At 38.9% G+C, this 26,260-nt stretch overlaps 1 protein-coding gene across 1 annotated transcript in view; it reads left to right on the forward strand.

The window, feature by feature from the left end:
- The first annotated feature begins 12,951 nt into the window (after window positions 1-12,951).
- The window catches only part of LOC134530015 (proclotting enzyme-like), an 80,089-nt gene continuing 66,780 nt past the window's right edge, over window positions 12,952-26,260 (forward strand). The window contains exon 1 of the mRNA XM_063364542.1: window positions 12,952-13,093. Coding sequence (XP_063220612.1) covers window positions 12,952-13,093 — 142 coding nt within the window. The remainder of the gene's footprint in view (window positions 13,094-26,260) is intronic.

The following is a 26,260-nucleotide window of genomic DNA, read 5'->3' on the forward strand; positions in this document are numbered from 1 at the left end:
TAGTGAACACAGTCAATAAAGTTCAGAGTAAATTTGAAAAATTAAATAAATAAAATTTATAGAATAATAAATATATATGACATAATTTGTACTAAATATTATAAGATTCTTTATTTGAAATATTTATTATTATATTTGAAAGATTTGTGCAATGGGAGTGCATGACTTGTTGTAAGCTTTTGGTGGTGGTGTTTATATCCTGTTGACAACAGCAATTTGTTGCTTAATTTGTGTTTTTGTCTTTTGGGTTTTTTGTAGTTTTCTTCTACAGACATACCTGTGCTTAACAATGGCGTATGTCAAAAAGCTTGCATCAAGTAAATATTTATTATTGATTATTTAATATTTTAAAAGAAAATAAATAATTTTAATAATAAATTTAAAAAATTAATTTAAGTTTATTCATTTTTTAAATATTTATTTTTATAAATATTTATTATTTATTCAATTTAATAATAAAAATTAATATTTTAATATGATGTTCGATTTTAATTTTTATCACAATTTTTTTAAAAAATGTTTTATTAAATTTATTTCTTTATTTTGTAAATATTAAATAACCAATAATATGTATTTAACATTAATAATTTATTAATATTTAGTATTAATTATATTAAATAATAATATTTTAATTTATATCAATAAATAATACATACGGATAGTTAACCTCAATTATATTGGAGCACTTGAAAAAGTATTTAAGCACAATTTTTTATTATTTACGAATAGTAAATAATATTAATCAAAATATTCAATTTAAATCACTACTGAATATAATTTATTAGCACATATATAATTCGCACTTGTATGATTAAAACACGTGTTGTGATTGTGAATGTAGAAACTAGAAACATTATAAATATGAAAACAGTGATCAGAGGCGACGAGCGTGCCAACATGCGCGACTGATAGAGGTTCTATTTATATTTTATTGGTAGCTTTTTTTCGAGACTTAATGAGCGGTTTAGCGGGCAGCTTCAACCTGTTAATTTTGTGTTACAGTGATGCGCGCGTATCTTAAAATTTCACTCTCATCATTTTTTTCATAATGCGCCTAAAAAATTCTTAAATTAATATTTTAAAATTTCAGGCTTTTAAATTCCTTTCAAATATGCTACATTCCTATATAAATTTAATTTGCATGTTCTATTTACTAGACGTTCAATCAGTGATACACATTTTATTATATACGTTTTATTACCATTTTAAATGCTTTAGACACAATATCACGGTTTGGATTACGAATTTAAACTTGCAATTATAGAATTAGTGACACTTTTAAAACCAATTAGTAACTATAAATTTGTAAAAAATTATAACTCTTTTTGAATAATCTAGAAACATTCATTGGTAAAAAACCTAAGCAAAAAGTTATTTAAAACTTTTATAATCTCCATTTTAGTTTCTTTTTAAGATTTTTTGAAAACCAAAGTAACCAATTATAACCAATTAGTTAATATAAACTTTATCAATCTTTATTTAGCTGGGTGTTGTGTTGTTTCGTGTTTTGTCGTAAATTTATTGATATGTATCAGTGTATGTCATATGTTAATGTGTGTTTGGTTGTTATTCTATGTGCTTATATGGTACCTAATTTTTTATGTATAAGTGTTGTAACGCATAAAAAAATTAATTTAAATTTGATCTGGCAGTTTTAAGAAGCAGAATAATATGCTACGCATAGTAACATTTTTTTTATTTCCTAATAGAAAAAAATACTGCAAGCCTGTGCAAAGCCCACCAACATTCCATGTACGAGCCTATGTCTCCCCTAGAGCGCCTGTGATGCTTGCCCTGTGCCAACAAACTACACTTCACAAATATATTTCCCTCGCATTTCATCAATTAAAAAATACATTTTGTAGACTTCAAATAATTTAATATGGACATTAAAAATCTTAATATATGAGTTTTTTTGTGTTCTGTCACCCTATAAATGAAAACATAAGAAAATCCTTGAATATTTGCGTTGGATTTGTACTCATTAAATAATGATCTACAATTACTTCAAGTATTCCAGTGTGCAAAAATGTAAATTCTATGAAGCTAGTTACATTACGATTTTACGAGTAAAGCCGTTTTTCTCATTCCGTAGAATGTATAAGAAATTTTGGCAGAATTCTTCTTCGTGCATGGAAACCTACCATATGTATTTTTTTAAATCGTCGTAATAAGAATACAGTGCTGCTCCCTATAAACCATTTTTGGAAACATTTCTTTCTTCTCGTCCGCGATCTGGACGTTATTTGTAATTGCAACTATCACCGTCAGAAGCGCTATCTGTAGCTTTAAAGTTAACCTGAGAAACAGCTAGAGGGTTGACAGCGCTACCTACCGAGTATTCTATACACTACTTTGAGGGCTATGCCGCTGTACTCTTTCCATAGAGTATATACGAAATTATGGCAGAATTCCATCTCGTCCTTTGAACGTATAGCATATTTCCGTTATGGTACTTTTCCGCCTTTTTGGAAGAGGCCAGGCGGAATACTGTCATTATGGTAGTCTTCCAGTATGGTAGTCTTACGCGCTCCCGATTCTACAGCATTTTCAATTGGCATGATGTGATTGGCTAATGCCTCGGCGGCCGGAGTGTCGTTCAATAGTTTAAATAATTTGATTGAATATTTTGAGCGTTAGGTCTGTTGCATCATGGGAATTGGAATGCTGGGAAAAAGTGGCGGGTCCAGGTATGAGAAAATATGGCGTCATCTGTGTCAGGTGCGCCCGATTGACAGTTAAAAGTTCATTGGGCACCTAAAATAGTGCGCAAGTGACGTGCAGTGTCGTCACATCAAGGATTAAATTTTTTTTGCTACGATTGTGGCCATTGCGGTGAAAATATATGAGTTTTCTCTGGTCCATACCTGCATCATCCAAGGTTGGCCATCTTAGAAAAATCGTTGAAGTCAGGTGTGCCACAAAATCAAGTAACGCCACCAAGTTTTTGAGCACTGATAACATGTTTAGAGACTTGAAACTGGCATACTCATGTGATAAAAACATTACTGCACATATTGGCATTTGTTTCAAGAGGTTAATTTTGCCTATGAAATAAAACAGCCATTGAAGTATTGCACATCCAAGTATTAAAAGTCCAGTAGTCTGAGACTTAGGATGTTCATGCAATACCGATTTGAACTTTGCCGCAGCAATAACTAATTATCTCAAATAACCCTGAAATACTTTTTTTTAACAGAAATTAGCAATTTTTTATTTATGAATTGAGTAAATATTCGACAAGTAAGGACTTTTGACTTGTTAGTGGCTATCATTCTGGTAATGCTAGTTAGAATTTTGTTTATTCCAGCAAACTATTTTCACAGGAACTAGTTGGAATAGTTTTTATATTGTTTTATTGCATTTAAGTAATTTTGAATTGTTTACGAGTGTGTGTGTATGTATGGTGATTATATGTTTCAAGTGATGTGTTAACTATGTGTTTTAAATTCTCTTTTTTAATGACATTCCATTTTTTTATTTCACTTATAAATAGCCATGAATTCTAATTATTTATTTTAATGTTTATTTTCATAATAAACACCCAACGGGCTATGTTAATTTAAATAAGGTACAAGATAATAATGCAAATTACCAAGTAAAGGACATAGGAATTAATTTACAGAGTGGGATTGTAAACGCCTTGGAAAGCAGGTCAGATAACCTAGCTTATTTACTGGCGATTCTTTAAGCTCCGGAAACGTAAATTTCAAAATATCATCAGAATTTCTACTGACATCCAGTAACTTATCGAAGGTCAATGCTCGATGCAGTGGTTTAGAGCACAAAAGGAAGGGAACTATGTGGTAAGAATGCTATAGAATATCAAACCAAAATGGCAGATTATAAGTGGCTAAACGATAGCATGAAAAAATCACATTCAAAATAGCTGTTGGGGGGAAAAAACTGGAAAAAGGTAGTGGATAAAAAAATGGGTGGATCCTGAATTCTTCTCTGTAATCCAAAGCCTTCAACATACAGTCCCTGGTTCCTAACAACACCTGCGTGATTCTTGGCTCCTCGGATGGTTTAGAAGAAAGGGTCACGTTGGTTGACACCCATGAAAACCTGCTAGTGACATTGAAAGTTGGGAGTCGATTTCCATGAAGTGAAAGAACCCTGTTGAGGTATTCTTAGTATGACCAGGATCGAACCGGAATACGACTCTTGTGTAAGTATTTGGCACATATGCTTCTGCTAAGAGGGAGCACGTAGTGACATTTAATTTTATTTATGTTTTCCAATAACTGTATTTCAAATCAGTTGCATTTCCTCTGGTTAAAATGCAACTGCAGACCCGTAAGTTATTTAATGATCAGTCACTATCAGATCACTGCCGCTGGAACAACGCTTAATATTTTTCAGATGAAAGTTTCCAATTTCGGATTAGTTTGGTTGAAATCTACAGAAGAGAAGTGAATACTGAAGTTCATCAAGAATGATAGAAGCTCAGCAAGAATGGGATCTTCAGCTCCTCAAACTGCCCCTTAGATCCGCCTGTTTCGCGATGAGGGGTTTTCAAGGAGTACTCTTGTTTTCCTGTCGCTAATGCTGCTACCTCATCTCATTCCTCGTCCTTCAAACTTAGGGCTCGCCTGCTAGTGCCAACCTTCTCAAGCCTTATTCATGCAGTAATATGTGATTTCAGAAGGTGCATGAGGTTCTAAGGTGTCATTGTGCGTTTTTTGCGTATGATGTCTCGTAGAGATAAAGACAATATTTCTACCTTGAACTACAACTCTACTTACACTTTGTGAGCCAGAAGTCGGTAGTCATTTAGTTTAGTCGACATGACTCCTGTAAGATAAGCAAAAAGTCCCAGGTTGGATTCTCGACTGTTTTCACACGTTAAAATTATGGCCTTTCTGTTGCCTTTCTCCTCCATACTTCAGGGACCAACATTATATTTATTCCCAGAGCCTTAGTCTCACCGTGGCGATTACTAGGGATACAACTCAGCTATCAGGCTGAACAACCTACCAATTTTATTTATTAAAGCTTATTATATTGGCGACAGCGATATCAGTAAAGATGGTAACCCACAACGACACAGAACAGGAAGAGTTGGGAAGTAATCTGCCGTGTCCTGTGGTAAGGATTCATCCAAGTATTTTCTTGGAGTGATTGCAGGATTCAAACCAGTTTCCTCAGGAATGTCAGTGCAGTGAGCCACTTCGCTCCTTCTCAACTCATCATCGACACGGAAGGAACTGGTTCGGAGGTGTCCACAATTTTGAATGTTCCATCTCCGCACGCCTTCCCACATCTGCCGGTTCCTTTATTATTCTTACTTCGCGGGTAAGTGCGAGGTGGAGATGGAAAGCAACGTAATGTGTACACAAGACTGGTGTATTATTATTATTATTATTATTCTGCCTGCCAGCCCCCCGCGCACCGCAGTCCACTCAGCCACTCCGCATGTTTGACCCGCGGCGCCTTGTTTGCCTCGCCCTCACCCCCTGGCGCTCTCTGAGGTGTCGCGAGAACTGCCCCCCCCCCCCCTTTTTCCACGTCCAGCTACTTCTTCGTGCATACCTGATGGACCAGCCGCGTGGCCAAGTTTTGATCGCGCTGCGCCTCTGCGACGAATCTGCGTCCTCGCCAGCAAGGGCGCTTCTGCAGTTCGACGTTCGACCCCTTCGGGATACACACACACACGACTGAGGACAGTCAAAACTTAGAATTATAACTCTACCATATTATATAATTATAACTTAGAACTGTCACAACTTAAAACATACTAACCTAGAACGATTACAATTTAGGATTAACTTATAATCATCATAAGTTGGATCCCAAAATACCAAACCACACAACTTAAAAAAGTAAACAATTAGGAACACGCAACTTAGGAATCTTACAAGTCAGAAAAACGTGATTAAAAATAAAAACTATCACAAGTCAGAAACACTTATCTTAGAAAGGTTATAACTTAGAAAACTATGTTTTGTGTGTGTCTAACTTATGACAGCACATCTGAGTTTTCAATTGAAGTATGGACTTACGTACAGCCTGTCAATCTGGCAATAAACTAAAAACCAAAATTTCCACGACTTAACATGTTATCTAAGTTGTAATCTCATTTATTTACATTGAAGTAAAACCATGGATTGTACATTGTTAAAATGTTTATCTTATAAATCACGGGAAATTTATGTTGTAATTTTCTCCATTAACAAATAACAGAACATATCCTGTGAGTTTAAGTAGCTTGTGTAAATTATTATAGTTTTTGTGGTTTAGGAAAACAATCTGAGAAAAAGATAAAGGTTTATTTCAGTGATAAAGTTGCTGTACCATGTAAAGGTTCCATCTTCGCACGCCTTCCCACATCTGCAGTTTTCTTTTATTATTTTCTCTTCGTGAGTATGTGTGAGGTGGAGATAAACTAAGGAAAAACAAGTTTTTTAATGTTTCATATTTGGACTCGAACACCAAAGAGTATACAAATATCCGTCGTTCTAATATTGATTTTTCCGTCCAGCATTACTTCTGAAGCTATCATGAAAAGGTATTGAGAAGGTAGAACATTGGATAGGGTACATGGCACAAAAATAAAGTGGATTTTGGAGGCGAACACAATATAAGAATGTCATTCGTGTCATCTCTCAACTGTGTGCAGTTAAAATAAACAACAGTTGGTATTATGAATAGTGTATTAGGTTGAATGACGCGGAAGCGGGCGAAGCGAACCGAAGCACACGAGTTTGTGGCACCACGCGGCCCAACTGACTGCACTGCGCAGTGTCCAGCGAGGTGCCGCGTGAGAGAGGCGGAGCTTGGAACACTTGCCACTACAGAGCGGCGGCTCTGGAGTCGCATTACGCGCAGTTGTTGGTCGGTCACGACCGCGTAATCTGGGGCTGGACACGAGCGAGGGAGACACGCGATACCCCCCTCTCTCTAACCCGATCCCTCCCCGAGCACGAAGAAGGGGAGGCAAGAGAAATTTGCGAGAAGGAGTCCGGTCGGAATGCAGGTAACGACTCCCCACCTTCGTGACGTCATCTGGAGCAAGCTCAAGGAGACTTTTTTTTTTGAGTGTATGGTCTGTCAGCTCCCTCTCCTAGACTTTGTTTCATCCCTCCAGACTCCCCTATCACGACCATCTTCATGCCTTATGGTCTTTCCACATAGACCGTCTCATTATAGAACAAGGAGGGAGATAAAATAGAAGTGCGACTCTTACAGTGGAAATTGATACCATGTTTTGCGCTACATGTGACGCTTTCTGTTGGGAAATAAACAAAAGCAAGGACGGGAAAATTCAAACCCAAAGTGTTATGTTTGTAATGTTAATTCCACTACATACTTGATGACTAATTGCTTGGTAACAGAGATTTAAACATGCGCGATAAAAATCTTAATGCTGTATTCTTATTAAAAAAAATTCATGTTCTATATAAATTAGTAGAAGATGCAAAATTTATGATGTGTCACACCACATAATATGTGGCTACCAAAATAAGGTGAGTTAATTTTCATTGGTGGTGTTTGCCTGATAATAGCTTATGTAATACTTCTCACAATCAATACATCCATGTTAGTATTATATTATGAAAGCTGCTATCTAGCGGATGGGCCCAAAACTACTTCGAAAAAACTATGGTGTTTCTCTACAATGCGTCCCCACGTGCGTTTGTTTAAGGCCCCGAAGAGTGCGCACGCTTCGGCAGGCTCGCCACCTGTTGGTTTTTTCCTCCCTTTGCGGCGGGGCAGCTCTTCTCATCTGGACCGCCCGCCTCCTTGTTTCTTCCCCGGTCGTCGGGTCAGGTCCCTGCAGCGCCTCGGCGGCAGAGCGGCGCAAGTCCCTCAGTTGCGCGCTGCTTGCCCGCGGCGCCCGCTCCTGCCGGCCATCGCGGTCGCCGGTGACTCACGAGCGATCACACCTCAAACTATTCGTCAAGGAAAACTTTATTCATCCCTAACTTCTCCCCTCTCAAAGTAATTAATTATAATGGATTTGGACGATTTTCCATTAAAAAAAAAATTGGTTGTCTGTAAAGTCGGTTTACGGACGATAGTTTAACATGAAAACGTCATAACAAAACATTCATGAAATCATTGCATACTTTTATGAATAAAATTGAATCATTTAAATTTCAATAATAAAAGAATAAATACTTGAAATTATACTAGTAATCAGATTTTTAAAATGAAAGAATAATGAACCTTTATTGCCGAAATTGTTGTTGTAATATGCAATGAAAACCACATTAACTTTTCACTTCACTTTATCAACAGTCGACGAAACAGTTCACGTGTAGATGACTTGTAATTAATTTTAAGAACTGACATTTAGCTATAAAGTTTAAATATAATTATGAACAAGTTTTCATATAAATAAAGTGTAATCAAATATCTATCATCAATTATATGAATCACCATAATTTTTTAGTCAATTGTAACATAACCTATTATTACTGCACTCGCCGACAGCGTAACGGAACACAGCGTAACGGAACAATGAGCGTCACGGAACACAGCGTAACGGAACAATGAGCGTAACGGGACACAGCATAACGGAACAATGTGCGTAACGGGACACTTTTTCGTGCCTGCAGCCGGCGTTCATCGATTTATTAGACGTTGTCACGCCAAAAAAGACACATCAGTGCTTCCGTTGTCCCCATATGAATGTCTTAGAGTACCATCGAGGGGATAACTCACTTCTTCCCTGTGAACTGGTCCGAAAAAAAACCCGCAAGATTGGACAAGTTGATATCTTCATTTTGGCTCCATCTACTTCGGTACACATAACGTTTTGCAGATAATTTTTTTTAAAAGAAAGAAAAGAAAACACGCTGTTTGAGAACTTCTTAAGCTATCCGAGTGGTGTCTGTTTAAAGAAATCATGTAAATCGATCTCTGTACTTATTTCTTAAAAGAGTGAATATAGCTAAAACGCTCGGTACAGATTCTTGGAAGCACTCAAGGGACTTGCTTTACACTTTTTTTTTTATTTCTGCCGCTAAAATTTTCTAGTTGTCCTATGCACAAGCACAAGAAGACTGCGCGCCAATCCACATCATTGCACTAGAGGAAATTCCACGCTAGAAGCACCAGCAAGAGTCACACTTATCATCCCGCCTCGCTAACACACACAAATACCTGTCTAGGTGGGCTACTTAAACAGCTGTCTTCGTGCAGGTAAGTACAAAACTTTGTAACCATTCGTTATTAAGTTGTTGAGACGCTGGCATTGGTAAGGAAGTTTAAGCTTCGAAACTACAGTTTTGATTTAATAAAACCTGATTTTAATTATAATTTACACCACCACTGGACTGCGCTACATGGAACTGACTGTGGGGTATTTCTTATAACTGCTTTTAAGTTATAAAGATGAACGACTTCCGAACATAATTTTACCAGCATCGTTTGCGGACCCGTTTTTCGCTGAGTTGTTAGGACATGTGTGAGTTTCCTCGTTTCGGGGGTGTAAATCATTGGAATGCCAGACTCTCACGTGGGAAGTGGCGTGGGCATTTCCAAAGAGTGTGTTTTCTCAGGGTGCTCTCGCATCTTCTCATTCTCAAAATTTATCTTCTATATACAATGATATTCTTAATATTATTTGAAGATTTTTCCCTTTATAAAAGTATATTATCTTTTCAAAGTAATTGTAATTGCTTAGGTAGAGTTTGGTCTTAAAAATATTTTTTTTCTTTGGTTTAGTGCCAAAAATTGTTAAAAGTTAAAACAATAATAAATTAAAAGATATTCAGTGAAGAAATTGGCCTGCATTATTGGCACGAATTTACGCTATAGAATTTTAGAAATTCACATTTACACAGGGGATTTCTCAAACCATTTAAGCATAGGAAAAAAACTTAAACCTACGTGGAATACCTACTTTCAGAACATTTTGGTGTTAGGTTAATATTTGTCTGGAGCCATTCATTTGTCCATAATTGAAGTTTTCACATTTGCTATATCTTAAAACCATTAAATTGAATATCTACGAAATCATCTTAAAGGTTTGCATTGAACTTTTTTTACACACGTTCTAACGACATAATTGTAAGATCACTACTAAAGTCACGCAGCACAAGACTGTACACCTGCTCGCTGCCTCATTCTTAGAGGCGATACGGTAGCTCAAACCCGACACATAATCGCCCTTAGAACCTACTTACTGGGTTCTGTTCAAATAATATTAACTCCAGGTGGCTGGACCTCTTAGCGACCTTCGCTTCAAAACTCGAAGGTAATAAAGTAGATGGGCAACTCACGTACAAGGAGAAGTAGGTAAAAACATTCAATTACGTAGTCCCACGCAAATTCACCGCCGCAGATTTACTAACCTGAGCCCCAAGAACAATCCGTCATGTCAACACGAGCAAATTAATTTTTAGAGGGATTATTAACGTGTCTGGCCTTCGGGCAGGTGGGCTTAGTAAGAGACGGATTGTATACTTACTAAACTATATTTATCAACGTGAAATTCCTCGCGTTTCTCCCATTTGTCATTTCGGAAAATTTATAGTAATCACCCTGGCAGTATACACTGCGCGCGCTTCAGGCGTATTTCAGATGGGCACACATAGGTGTATGCGTGGCAGGGGCGTAGCCAGGGGGAGGTTTTAGGGGTTCAAACCCCCCCCCCCCCCGCCCCGCCCCCGGCTTAGCACCAAATCTTTAATCAATTTCTTATTCATCACTCAAACAAATTTCATATTATAATTAATAAAAAATTTTACCATTACAATATTTAAATTTAAGTACCGAAAACTACTAAAGTAGCACTATTTTACACCTTAAAATCCAAATTTCCCCGGGGGAGGACCCCCGGACCCCCCGCTTTAATACGGGGGGGGGGCGCATGCTTCTTAACACCCCCCATACACAAATCCTGGCTACGCCACTGATGCGTGGTGGTTGAGCTTCAGACATAGTGTCTTAAAGCAGATCCCGTTATTTCCTCTACAGCTGATCTCGTTTGGCGAGAATAGAGGTGATGTTCCCATTAGACAACCGAACGCGAAACTAATCGCAAAGGGTCTGAGGACCAGATGCGAATATTTAAATCTCGATTGTTTGTAAGCTTAATATGTTGAATTTTTTCTTTATTTACTGAGGACTGTCTGAAGCCAATTATTTAATTGGGGCTTCGACGCGACGAAGAGGGTAGCCCCGGACACGTTAAAGTTTACTTTCTTCTCGCTAGGTGTCAGCTCTGTCCATCTGTGGCCTAAACTCCCTTCATATACGAAACAGTTTGCTGGGAGTTGAATGGAATTCGTTACAGCGTGTGGATGTTGTGCATAAGATTTGTTAATGTTAACGGCACTTATAGTAAGTAATTCCATGTAGGCGATTTCTTGTTTAAAACGTGTTTTTGAACATATCATTTATGGATGCGCAAATTGGCTACCATTGTTTTTTTCTGGTTACTTAAACGAGATAATACAGTGCGAGTACCCATGGACACATCACCTCAAATCAAAAACATGATGATCCTATGTTTAGAAAACTTATGCTACTTAAACATAATGGTGTCGTTTCTTTATAGTTGTTTGGCACAACAATCACTGTGGATGCGACAAAATTCTGGTCTTATAATCACAGAAAATAAAATAGCAGGACTGGTTTCAAGTACATATATGAAGTCTTGTAGACTTGATGTAGCAATCAATGGGTTTTCTTGCACACAAGTTCATCCCTTAAACCTAGTAGTTATCCTGACTATGGATTTTTTTCCCTTCAATTCTAAGAGAAATTGCCAAAGCATCTAATTGTGATACAAAAGAGGTTGCAAATACAACAGCTGCTTGCAATGTGTCTGCTATTACTGAAGTTCAGTCTGTCCTCATGTAACATAACTACAAAAACCACTGTCTGAAAACTCCAAAGATCGTGTAATATCAACCATAACAAAAAAATTATCATATTCAAGGGGACTGCCAACCCTCAACATCAGTACATGTGGGAGTAGTTTTTATAATGTTGTCACCTCTTCCAGATGAAAGCAACAGGAGAACTTCGTAGACAAGAAAAGCTCAGCGAAGTGAAATTCTCACTTAAAACCTCTTTAAAGAAGCATTGGAGTTGAAGACACAACCGAAAGCTAAAATTCTGCTACAAAGATAATCTCGTAAAAGTTTATTAAACATGGGAGAGTCTAAGTCGAAGCAGTACTAGAAACAAATGGCGAGAAAAAATCTTCACCAGTAAAATTAACAATACTGTGAATCGTTTGAAGAAAACTGAACACAGAGCTGCAGGTGTAAGGGCTGGGAACATGAAGAATGTGCTGGAGTTGATGAAGATTATGTATCTTTTTACTGTGACCTGTGCTTAATTAAGAAATTATGTGCTCGGGGCAACCTGGCACACATCAGTACAGTGTAAAAATTTGAGCATTCTTTTTAGTCTTAGTCTAAACTAGCGAACATTGAATAATTTCATTATTTTCAATTGAACATGTATGCATAAGCATATGTTATGTTTAAAGAATAGTAAATTTTGAGCTGTATGCAACCATGCTTATGTGTCCGCAGCTACCCACCTTTTCCCTACGTGCATTGAAAAAACCTCTTCATCCCATGAAGGTGCTGAATGGTCTATCTGAAGTAATAAATGTACTCCGCATGAAGTGAAGCGTTGGGACTTGGCCGGTTGTTGCCCGCTCCCGAGTCCAAGCCTGCTCTTGAACCTGATTTGCGAAACAGCGACGCAGGCCGTCCAAGAGCAAGACCTGCACCAACTCTTTCAGGCCTGTTTCCCCCCCCCCTCCTGCCACCCCTCCTTCGCTCTGCTTCCATCCCCTCCACCTCGGGCGAGAGCCGGCAAGTGTATTGAACCTTGCGGCCCGCAACGTCTTCGGCGTTGGGAGAGGGACTCTGTCCACGTGCTGGGCGCTCCCTCCCCGCGGGGCCCCACCCCGCCCCCCGCCCACCCCCGGTTAAAAGCGACGGTCGCCGCCGAGCGGGCCGGCATTGTGCCGCCGACATGCCGAGTGCTTTGTGGTGCGGACTAGCCGTGGTGGCGGCGGCGGCGGCGGCGGCGGCGGCGGCGCTAGTGGCCGCCCCCCAGCCTCCCTTCCCACTCCCGGACCGCCGCTACGAGACGGACGACGCCGTCGTCATCGAAGGTGCGTACCAGAGCTCCTCCCGACGTCTTCGGCGGGATCTGCGCCTCCGGATAGCGTCCTCGTGATGCGTCGAAGTAACCCATTTGCGATACCTCGACAACCTTTCAGGTAATCTCCGCGGAGGAAAGATCGCTACGATTCTTCTCAATGACATCCACATGGGGGTAAGGTATTCGTTTCTCCGCCTTATCAGAAAACTAAAATGTTTTGAGACCTCAAGGACATATTTGCTGTCTGTGCAAGGTCCTTACCAGGTATTCGTAGACTGTTCGACGCTAATTCTATATACCCAAGACTACATACGTTTGCTCTTTAGTTATTCGTCTCGCTGTTTTCAATACGCTGCGCAGGCGTTCTGGTGAGTGACGTTATGAATGCCATGGCGTGATTTTTTTTTTTTTTTGCAAACGTGAAGACATTTGTATAAATGTTTCTTTTTTTCATAATGCTCCTATTTTATGAGCTTTATTTAGTTATTTAATTGACGTCTGGAGATTAACGCTATTCCACCGCTCTTAGTGCTGCGAATCATAAGAATTTTAGTTTATCAAAACCTTTTTATATATAATATTTTACATGCCACAATGATTTTCTAATTTTCTGCGTACTTCGAAACTCAATTTTTTTTCTTCTGTGTAACAAAATTACTCAAAAAAACCGAATAAGGTAAGAAGAATTCTCGCATTTATGTAAACTAACTTAATTCTTTACAGATGTTTTTAAATGTTTTTAAATAAAACCTACATTCGTAAACAATCATTATATTTTTAAAATAATTTTTTTTATATTTGATTTAATTTTATCATTTTTGTGAAGCTTTGAAATTTTTCAAAGAATAAGATTGCATATCAGAGGATTCGTATTTATGCATTATATATAACGCAAGTCTTACAAAGTTAATAGCTATATTTCCGTAGATAAATCAAATACAGTTTTCCTTAAATGTTAGGTTGAGTTCCGCAAATTAATTAGACTATATAACATTAAAGCCCAAAGGGCTCAATTTATTAACGCACAAACCTATGTACTATATCGAATGTCCTCTTAAAGACGTATTTATCAAATGGGAACTAGGCAGACTCTATCCACAATTTGGTGTAATTCGTGATGAACATAGCATATACTTTTTGTTCACCAAATAAAATGCTAAGAAATGTTTTAAAGCATATTTATAAGAGCAATATTTTCAGTTATCACTTACTGCAAGAAATTAGATAGGCATGTAGCATAGAATGTAGTGTTCAGAGATCTACTTTTTGTTTATGTTAAAGGAATTAAATTGTGTAGTGTATACGTTACTTTAATTTTCTTTATTCTCAATATACTACGAGGCAAAAAAAATCCAAATAAAGTGGCAGGAAAAGTTTTACGTTTTACGTTTATTTAACGTTTGAGAAAAGACTTTGAATTAATTGTTTTTTTTTTCATAGTTGCGAATGTATTTTAGTCTTGCAACCAGCAAACGGCACAAAGCGACCACCAGGTGGCAGAAATTACTGTACCGAGGCTACACGTAACAAGCTTCAGTGTAGTCGGTTTCATGTCACGTTTCTAAAAATGTCACCGTTCTCAAAAGAAGTGCCCATGTTACCAATGTCCCAACTGTCTCATGCAAGTGTCACGTGATGTTTGTTTACAAACACTGTCAATCACATGAAGTTGCTGACAAAGATTGCTGAAGAATATATATGTAGACAATTGGAACTAAAGTAAAAGGTCTTCCATCCGGGATCTAAGGTTCGTCAAATTCTGTAATCCGGCACCAGTCGAACAATTCGCGTTCAGATTTTTTTTTCGGTTGTATTCCGACTGATGATTTTGGTCGCCAGGTGGCATTACTGGGCTGCAGGCGTTTATAGTTCGTTCAAAGTTTACCGTTACTGTCGGTTTTGATAACAGTACAGTGTTTCCTGTTTTCTAGCGTGTTACACTACTCATTTACGCGTGTAATATCATCGTTAAGGGGCCCGCCTAGTCATGGGTGTATTTTCGGTTAGTGATGCGGTATGATAAGTGCGACGCCCGCTGGTGCTTCTAGCGCGGTGTCGTCTCTAAGCGCAAGACTGTGGACTGGCGCACAGTCTTCTCGTCGTGCGTAGGGAAACTGTGATATTTGAGTGGTAACCATAACATTATACGGCGGAGGAATTAATGAAAAGGAACAATGCAATTCCCTTGAATTATTTCATGCTTGAAATAGTATTATTCTGATAAAAACGTGTTTTAGCCATTTTCACTCTTCTAGAAATACATTAAAAAAAAAGAAACACGGAAATGGAACTATGTATTCATCCGCCTTCGTCTCGTATTCAGTATCCACTCGGATATCTTGAGCAGCTTTCAAATAGCGTGGTTCTGTCTGAAGCGTAGCGCACCGGGTGGACAGCTATGTTGGTGTTGGGTGATACGGCATGGACGCGGGTCCTGAACGCGCAGTGCTGGAGACCTCTGAGGCGCAGTACAGTTGACAAGTGTGATATTCGACGCACGCGGGCCGGCTGTGCTTCGGGGAAGAGCGCGACAGCTAGGAATGCCCGCGCGCCGCCAGCCGCCCTCATTCCGCGCGCGACAGCCGCGTCAGGCGACGTAGGGGGTACCGCGTCCGCTGCCTCCACGGTGCACGGGAGCGTAACAAGTGGCCAATTTTTTCAAGGTTACGAAGTTCAAAAAAAAAATATTTGAGATCATAGCACGTACACATAAACGACAAAGTAATAATAAATATAGTATTTCACTTCAAACATTTTTTTTTGAGCGTGTTTACAATATGAAAAAAAACATGGCTACCACCGAAGATCCAGCACGGAATGTCCGTCCGTGTTGTGGCTTCCAGGCGGTGGGATCCGCTGCGCAGTCGGTGGAAACCCCTCGAGAAGAACTGCAGGAGTTGAAAGTCGCGTCTTGTCTGATCTGTCGGGGGCTAATGATGCAGATGCATGGATGCAACCGGGTTGGGGGGGGGGTTTATGTCCCCCTCCACCACCCCCGAAGTTATGAAAAAATTGCACAAAAAAATTGGTTGTCTATAAAGTCGGTTTACGTTCGATAGTTTAACGTGACAACTTCATTACAAAACATTGATGAAATGATTGCATACTTTTATGAATAAAATTGGATCTTTTTTATTAAATTATCACTATTTTGTATGGACACAAAGAAGGAGTGAAATTAAATCTAAAATTTAATTGATAAATTTACTTTTATTTGCACTCATTAATTCAAATATGTTTATTGCTTTAACGAAGGGATTATTTTAACTATAACTTTTATACATGTTTGCTATTTAACTTCTTCCAATCTGTGTTATTCTGTTAAGGATAGGACGATGATAGGAAAAGTAGGAAACTAATGGGAGTGTTTCAAGTTTAATGTGCCTCGAAAAAGTCAAATCGGTGGTTGTTCCAATCGAGTGGAAGAGAGGTAGATGCGGCGCAAGCGTACAATGAGCGTAAAGGGACACAGCGTAAAGGGACAATGTGCGTAACGGGACACTTTTCCCGTGCGTGCAGCCGGCGTTCATCGATTTATTAGACGTTGTCACGTCATTTAAAAAATTCCTGATGGTGTGTGAGACGGAGCCTCGAGGATCCTGCGTCGCGCGGTCACTCGGGACTCGACGCTCGAGCGTGGACGCGGGTGGAGCGACCTGCCGTAGCGCCCGCGGCGTCAGAGACAGCGGTCCCAGGGACTCCTCTTCATCGGCTCCCGGTGCACGGCATTATGGGCGGGGGCGATATCCTCGCTGTTGCGGGAGTCGCCTGGAACGGTACCGCCACGTACGGGGGATGACACGAACGTTGTTCACAAAGACAAAGGGAAACATACAGTAGTAACTGTTTATTGAATTTTTTTTTTAACAAAATGGACAAAATTCGGGACCAAATTCAGGGTTTAATATATATTTTTTTCTTTATTTTCTTCGCTTTTATCGGAGCAGTTTTATTATATTGTTCAAAATTTCTGATAATCAAATGATTAAATAGTCGTCGTAGCTGCTCCGGCAGCGAATACTTGCGGTGGGTGCGGAAACTGCGTGTGATTTCGCGTCAATAAACGTGGTTTAAAACGCAATTTGTGTATTTTTATCACGCTCGGCATTTTCTTAAAAAGAATTCGGCGTGTTTAGTTTCATGTCCGAGTTTCGTATTATAAGTAGTGTACTTGCACCATGAGAACACGTGAATTCGCTCGTTACTGAGGTTAGATGTTACGCATCTCTGGCGAGTACTGAATGACTCGCTCACGTGATTTTTTAATCAGGAAAATCAATTTTATACTTTGCATATGTAAACATTATTTCCGAGGTTTTCGACATAAAAATAAATGAGGTCATTTTTCCAAAAAATATATATATTATCTTTCAGCGTAATATCTACGGTGTGAATTTTTTTAGACTTACGCTGAACTGAACGAGACTGCACGATTTTCAACTGCTTAATGTTTCATAGTTCGAAACGGAACTTCTGTGTAGACGATGTGGCGCTTTACATCAATAGCAATAATTGTATAGTTGAAAGTACGCGATGTTCGTCTTTCGTCGAAGTCGTTTTGAATCATTGCCCAATCCAATCTAAGGAGCAATGAAAATAACAACCACGCACACGGAAAATTCAAACGAGGGAAGTGAAACGCGCGAACCTTTTCGTCGGCGTGTGTTGTCTCGTCCAGTCGGCGCCTGAAGTCTCCAAGGGAAATTTATGCGCAGCTTCGAGTGTCCAAGTCCCCGTACTTGGAAACCGGTTAAACAGTTCAACCTTGACTTGTGTAAGAACGACTTCGAACTTGAAGGTTTTTCAGTCCCACAAACGAACAGTGTCGGTGTGTTCCTATATTGTAAAACAATAAACCAGTTCCACTTCAATTAGGGTTTTTATGCCTTTCACATTTAGACCTGGACGTGGGATTTGCTGGCTCGTATTCAAATTGATCTGCTTGATCGTTTTATTGATCAGAAATAACTTATTGAGCTGGATAAATCTACTTATGCAAATAAACAGGAAATCATTATTCTCAAAGAACTGAGTGGAATTTAACAAATTGAGGTAACGAAATATTGATAAAAATTTATTTCATGAAAACACCTATAGTTGTTTTTCAAATTTTAAATATAAATTATGTAACCAGAGCTATTTATATTTTGTATATTACATATATGTTTCATAGTGTAAACGTTTCAAAATAATGCTACAAGTATGGCGTAGGATCTCACAGTGTGTGTTTTAACATAAAATAGTAGGTATAGAAGCTATGGACATAACCGTGTGACATTGGTATATTTTAGAGATTAGACCTAATTTTCTTTATCTGTGGCCCCTGCAAATTAATCGCAATCACGCATTGTATATCTGAGTGACTTAAGGTATACAAGGCTCTTTACATAAAAACAATATCGAAGCTCGAAAATGTTAGCAAAACAGGCAGCAAAATCTGTGCAATACCACCTAAGATTAACATTTTTTTTTAAGCGAAATTCGATTTAATTTATATTTCAAGCTATTTTATAAGTGATGTCACCTATACAAAAAATAATCGTTGCCTACAGATCAAGGTTAACAAAATAGTTCAATTTCACACAGCTCAGCAAATGAAACATTGTTACTAATATTCTTAAACCTGTTGCTAGTTGTAATCTCCATAGTGTCCTGAATGGCAGCAACATCTTCACCTCTGCTGTACGGCGGGAGGTATCACAACTATGCATGATCGAGAACCACCCGACCTGTTTGTGTACGCATCGCCATAATGCCATTACCACACAGTAGGCATTGCAAAGTAGGATCAAGGGAACTTTCCTGCTTACATATGTTGGATGACCCACGAATAGCATCAGGGATGTGGGGAGATATATGGCGTAAGTTGCACCATTGAAAAATAAACTTGATGATAGCTTTACAACACAAGGGGAGGGGGGAAGGTAAATAAGAAAAATAAATACATACAAAATGTAATATATAAATATATATATTATCATTCTACTTTAATTTCCCCTAAAGTGCAATATGTCGCTTAGTATTTCAGTGTTATATTTGCATAAAAATTTTTTTGAAAATTTAAAAAAAAATTGGGTTATGACAATCTGACAACCAGGTTGGACACTGTTAAATGCAAAGTCATAGGTAAGTAACTGATTTGATGGGCACCCCTGTATATATATCAGAGGATTTTACAATTTAGTTTGTCTCTAAAGAATTACGAACGCTGTGCTTTATTTCAATTTTTTTTTTCAAATTTAAAGTTGCAGTCCAAAATAATACACTAAAACAAAATTAACCTGAAACATTTTTAAACACATTATAACACTAAGTACATCTAAGTTTATTTATTTTTATTTTGCTTAAACGACTGAAATAAATCTTTAAAAACTGTGTTTACAGGTGTTTGGACTTAAATTTAATGGGGTGATTAAAGTAAAAATTTATATTTTATTGTGCTTAAACAAATAAAAACAAATTTTAAGGAGGTTTGGATTGTTTCATCTCAGTCCTGGGTCATCGCCCAGTCTTTGAGTTGAGACAAGCCAGTCAAAATAAAAATTCCTTCTATAAACGAGAAATCTAAATCACAAATGGGTAATGTATGCAGCAAGTATCGAAATTCCTCGAAACAGCACGTGCTATATTAGGAGAGAGATTATAATTTTTTTATCGCAGGACAACAAGCGGCATTCACACGCCGTGTTTAAGCAACCATAACCACATAATTATAGTCGTAGGCTTCATCACGCTCCGTTGAAAAAAGAAGAAATTAGGATTGGCTTATTGCCATGGTAAATTTCAGGGCAAGAACATCAGCGAAGATTACAAGCACGTCTCTACACGAAGGATTTTTTTTATGTTCCCACAATGACTCGCGGATCAAATTACACAGCAGTTTCGGCGTTGGATTACATGGAAAAAAAATCTTTTTACACTTGTTAGTTTGTAAGATTGATGCATGTTTCGTGCGAGTAATTTATTGAAATTCTTCGCGTTTTACTGCGAGAAAATATCTACGCTATCATGTCTACAGCTATTATGTCTTACTCCCTTTATTCAAAACACTTCAGTTTTTAAAAATCATATATTCGTGGGAAACTTCCCCCAAAAATGTTGAAGGTATTTATTAAATTCATTCCATACCCACAGAAGAAAATGTACAGGTATAACTTTCAATGCAAAAAATATATATATTATCTCTAATAAAAAAAAATGGATGTGACCTTTCCGTAGCAGTTATTTAGTGCACACTTTCGGAAATAAATGTTTCAGCCACGGACTTGAATGAAAATGAACTCGTCCACAGGAAGGTCGCAGAAAACCAAATAAAGAGTTCAGCAGCTGAGGCAACATCAATCAGGTCTCGGTTCCCAGTTTAGCGTTTACGCTCTTAGATACCCAATAGAAACGCACAGCGTAAAAGCCAGTCACTGCGAATCCATATCAAAGCTAAGATATTGCATAGATTAATTATGAAAGTGAAGACTGCCAAATGAGCATATGCCAAAAAAAATGCACGAGAATGTGATGTGGGTTAAATGACCAAGAGGAATACCTAAGGACAAAGGATAAAAGATGAGGAGAAGACTTGTCCAAGTGAAGACCGAGATATGGTGGTGTAACAGGTGGCAGTAGAAAGGCTTATGTTCCAAGCAGATCCGGCCGATGACTGGGAACTGCAAATGATGATGATTTATGATGATGCTGTCGATAATGAGGATAAGCTTATAAGCTTGCAAATTATACTTTTTTTTAGCGATTTCATTGTGATTTTTTTGCCTTGAGTTCCTAGCTTCCGAAAAACCTATCTAAATCAGAGTTATGGGGAAATCCGTATTCTCTGCGAATATATCAAATATCAAAGCATATGCAGTTAAATCTGAATGAAGCGAGATGTGGACAGCACCGTGACGACAGCGACTGCGGCAAAGGAGGGTGAGCAGGAGGAGGGGGAGGTTCTGACGGGGGTCGACGACCGACCTCGGTCAGTAGACTGCAGGAGCATCTGCATGCCTCTTGGCAGTTGCAGCACGTCTCCGCTGGGAGGGGAGCGGAAGCGACGGTCCGTGAAGCCGCGGAGGACCTGCTGGTGGCCTCCGAACACCGGCTCAACTTTGTTGGTCTTCTCCAAGGAACACTCGGCCTTTTACTCTGTATGGAGGTTTACGTCCTGGTCAGAAGGTCTACGTCTGAGCAGGCGTAGCACTGAAGACAATATGATCTCTTGAATTTTGGTAACTTTCATTTCACTCTTTTCAACGTAAAGGTCATTACATGCATAAATTTACAGATTTTTGTTTTAATTCTTAGTATATACTTACGTTAGGAGGTGATAAAATGCAACTGTACAAGCACAAGTCACCATGTAATGTACGCTCGAAACTCAATCGGTAATGAAGCGCGTAAGGTGGCTTTCCGTAAAACGTTATGAACGCGCAGTTCTCAGTTCATATGGAAGTCCCAACAATTCGGATGAAGACCTCGTTAGCCGCATTACCGTTGCAGCCCCATGCCATAAGAGACAGGCTTGCTTCAACTTTGTTACCGGGTTCACTGTTGAAGGCGGCAATTTCGAAGAGATATTGTGGTGTGGGATTAGCGTGACTGGAAGTTTTTTTTAAATAAAACATTTTCCTAAAATTAATCGGCGTCCTGTCATTCAGTCGCTTTCTGTCGTGTTTCTCATAATTTCATGACCAGCACGTAACAGCCCTCTAGAGCTTCACTGGTTGAGTTCTGAGCATATATTGTACGACGATTTTTTTCTTTCGTTTCTATTAATGTTCTATCACCCCTCATAATGTATGTAACACGAATTTCAAAACATTGAAGAAGGAATTTTGGGGGAAACAATGGCATACCGAGATCAGAATGGATGAACTGGTATTAGAACCCACGTCCTCGCGAATGCTAGTCCAAATTTTGGCAGTCGGTTGCGTACACCAGCTCCGGTATCCAAATTCCTTCCCCGATTTTCAAGGACTAAATAAATATAACACGAGTCAGCATAAGATTGCCGTAAACAATTTTCCTCACGAAGGCAACGCCTTGGACTGCGAAGGCCATCGGGAACTCGCGAGCTGGTGGAGCAACACATCGCTTGCCTGGGCCGGTACTTTGTTGGTACCGTTTTCCTCGCCTGTCGCCGGGCCCTGAAACACTGCGAGGCGTGCGGCCGCCTTCCGACGACCGAACAACACTCGCCGCTCGTCGACGGAGACCAAAGCGGTGAAGTCGTTCGAGGATTGTGTCGTCACCACCCACGGACGAGCTACCTTTTTCAATGCATTAAGTGAACTTACATCACAAGCGCTCGACTTGCTGAGGTATCGACCAGGAAACACCCTAATTTCAGATGTGTAATGTTCACACTAAAAGGAAAAGGAGGCCATTCTACAGAATTCCATAGGTTATGTAATTGTTTCCTAGGATAACACCTGAAAATAGTTTTCATGATCTCACTTTTGAAGGGAAGAGATAGCAACCGTAACTCGCCATATTGGTTTCTACAGTTCTAATGCTATAACACTTTCTTCAACATTTTATATTATTAATTGACCTTCATTAATGCATAGAGCACACTCAAGAGATTTTCAAAAGATAAAAACGTGTATATTAACAGTATTTTTACAGTTATATACATTCTCGAAAAATTAATTCAATTATTTACGCCAATGACTTCAGAGAGGACTAACAATTAACTTCACAGCCACTCTCTATTAACTTCAGGCACTCCACTAAATTATATGCTTTGCTTAAATGAATCCAAGTTTTAAGAACTAACCGACAAAAATTGTTATGGCCAAAAAATTGTTGAAGCCAATATGGCATCATTCGGCTCTTAACTCCCTCCTCTTATTTTTAAAGCTGTTTCTGCTGTGCGTTCGTATCCCGAACTTAAGTTCGGTGTATGTGTAATAAATTTAGATTAATCCCTTAGTGTAGAAACCACGTTTTTAAACAACTCGCCAACCGTGACACACGGTTTAGTTCGAAGATCCGATATTTTATCGCATCCGCACGAAGTTGAATCTTTATTCGTGGTTAGTAAAAACATCTTGACTCTCCGTAGCGAAGTTGTGACAAATGCTCAGAACATCTGACTTCGTTATATGTATTTATCCTTGACTTGAACCATGGTTTCGTAACTCGTTTTCAGGTTTTAATGTGTGTGTTTGTGCGTGAGAATCCCACCCTGAAATACCGATCTGTTATCGCGATTTATCTCTCTAGATCGCTTCTAATGCAGATAAATAGGTACATTTGACTGCTGTTTCATGGGTGTATCAGTAAAAAGAAAGAGAGGGCGACAACAGGTTTTATCAAGGAAGATAAACGATTCAAAAATTAGTGATTGCATCTCATGTTTGCCAAGTCCTGTAATGTAAGAAACACAAGTCCAAAGTATGTATATAGGTACATACATACAGTTTCAGGCAGTTGCTGGTAAGAAGGCCTTGCCTATTAGGAACGCGTCTGTTGTGCGAGAGTCCTTGTTAAATGCGCACTGCACCTGCTGCAATTACTTTCACATATCTTGCTCCACGTGAATATTGACAGTCAACTAATGGTCAACACCACAATAGTCGGCCAAAGACAAGCATGTAATTGTACCGTCACTAAACCTCCACTGTGCTGAATACCAGACACCTGGCTTACTGTGCGCATGGGTAACTCTTAACACTGGCTCGTCACCTGATTCCCACGGAGCATTTGATCGTCACGGCGCGACCATCGCGCGTCCTCTCGGCCAATGGAGTGAAGGATGGATGCGCGCGAAATTCGAATATGTAGGTACGCTACTGTTCGCAACTGTAACTTTGCAGTGTTGCGTTTCCTTGACCAAAATTGCTTGTTTTTGGCATTCCCTGGTACCCATTAAATTAATGCCCAGTAATTTCCGAATATATCTCACACACACACATGTATAATATGTGTGTGGGAACTCATCTAAAAATACTATTTGATCTCTTTGTGCATTCTTCCGCGGAATTCGGTAATTAACTTTGACTTATCTCTAATTACTTGTGCTTAAAACATTGGTCATGTAGAAAATGCGATTTGGGTTTAAATATATAGTTATTGGGCCAATTATTCTTTTAATTGACATAAAAATGACATTAAATACTTAGGTGACTACCCAATCATAACATTACTTCTTTTATAAAGCGACCACACGTGGAACTACATTTATTAGCTCGCATGGGTGTGTGCCAGTAAACGAACACGTTCATTAAGGAGTCACGGGCAGAGTTGTTTTCCAGAAGTGGGTTTCAAAACACCTAATAAAACACGGACCAAGGCACACCTGTCTCGTTCTCGAGCGCGTGTAGGCAGGCGGCGATAAACTAACCGCCGCACAAATTCGTCCCGTGTTTCCACGCGCGCATAAAACAAAATAGAGCAACGAAATTACAACGCACGCGTGTGCAGTGTTCGTTGAACTAGAGTAGCTGCCTCCCCCCCCCCCCCCCAACTTCATAAACAAAAACTATTACGATTTATGGCTTCGCTGTTGGGCTGGCGGAATGACGCCATTAGGACTTACTGGTCCTTCCTAGGGTCGTGTTTAATGCGACCCTGAACGGGCCAGGCTAGTGTGAGTTAGGATGTGTGTGTGTGTGTGTGTGTGTGTGTGAGAGAGAGAGAGAGAGAGAGAGAAGAGATTCAGGAGCTACCAGACGTCGACGACCCTTCGGCGACAACAGTCTGTGCTCTTGAGTTGAGTATCCGCGCGAGTAGTTTTTTTTTTTTCCTTTTGTTTAACTACCTAGCTATTGTTTACTGGCTTCCGGGGTGTGTGCTTATTTTTTTCCTTCATATATTTCTCTCTCCCTCTTCTCCATATGCGTAGTGGAACCCATCTCTTTATGGGGAAGACAACGAATCACCGATCTCGAATCGGTCTCAGACGTTCGCTGCTTGCTCGGACAATTTTACGGTTGGAATTTTATTTTTAAAAAAAAAACTGAGATTTTATGAAGATTTACAATTAAAAGGAATTTAAATGTTGCTATTCCCTAGATGAGAATGAACCTATATTCTCGGAGGAAGAATAAAGAAATAATTTTTGTTAGTATCTATATACATAGAAGCTAAATACTACACTTAATGACTTACTGATCACGAATTCTATGGAACTATAAGACTTACAGATTTGAAATTCAGCACGTATATTCTTTTCGCTACACAAGCATCCGCTAAGAACGTATTTTACAAAAACCAGCTGCAAAGGGGGGTTGCAGGGGCATTAAAAATCAAGATTACCCATTTTTCATGTATATGTCCTACAGACAGACTTCAAACACTACAGGGATGTTACTTACATTATGTACATGGACATCAACTGAGAACGTGGTGGGTTACCGAAATTTTTCTCGCGGGGGCGTTAAAAAAAATCAATTTACAAAAATTAGTTTTATTGACTTGAAACTCCGACCGTATATTTCTTTAACTACGTAAGCATCGCAATCAAATAAGTCTCCTTACGATGAGCCCGGACAAAGGTGGGTATTTCACCTAGTTATAATATATTTTAAAACAGCGATTTTACATATTATTTATGTAACTGGCTTAGTCTAAATAACTTTTCTTTTTAAATACAACCACCCTTTCTAAAATAAAAAAAATAAGGATCGAATTTTCGTTAGAATTTTATTTGTGTGACAAACATTAAACTACATTGCTTTTACTTTTACAACACAAATAAAAAATTAAAAGTTGGATGAACGCGGCTTGTTCTATCGTCCGACTCGAGGTCACTGAAGGCTGCCGCTGGTCTGAAGTGTTGTGTAATCCACGTAGGAGTGACTGAAGGGCCAGGCGACACTTCAGCAATCTCCCCCCCCCCCTTAATCCCCTCATCAAGCCCGCAGGAAAGGCTGCTGCATTGCGGCCATGAAGATTGGAAATCGAGGAGTTCTGAGGGAAGCCTGTAGCATATAGCGCCAAGGGCTTTTATCTCAATTTTTTTATCTTTCACGAAACAAAAAAAACAATGATTACTATACACACACAATGTTTAATAAAGTAAAAATCCTTCTCTTTGATGTTAAAATATTGAAAACATTTTTCGAGTGATTTATTAAAATAGTTCTATAAGCTCAGCTTCCTTATAACTCCTCGATCGGCTTAAATGGCAGTCTTTAATTCTAAAATTGTTGGTTTTCGGTATTTCAGTGAAAACTATCAT

The sequence above is a fragment of the Bacillus rossius genome, chromosome 3 (genome assembly GCF_032445375.1).
Source record: "Bacillus rossius redtenbacheri isolate Brsri chromosome 3, Brsri_v3, whole genome shotgun sequence".
NCBI lineage: Eukaryota > Metazoa > Arthropoda > Insecta > Phasmatodea > Bacillidae > Bacillus > Bacillus rossius.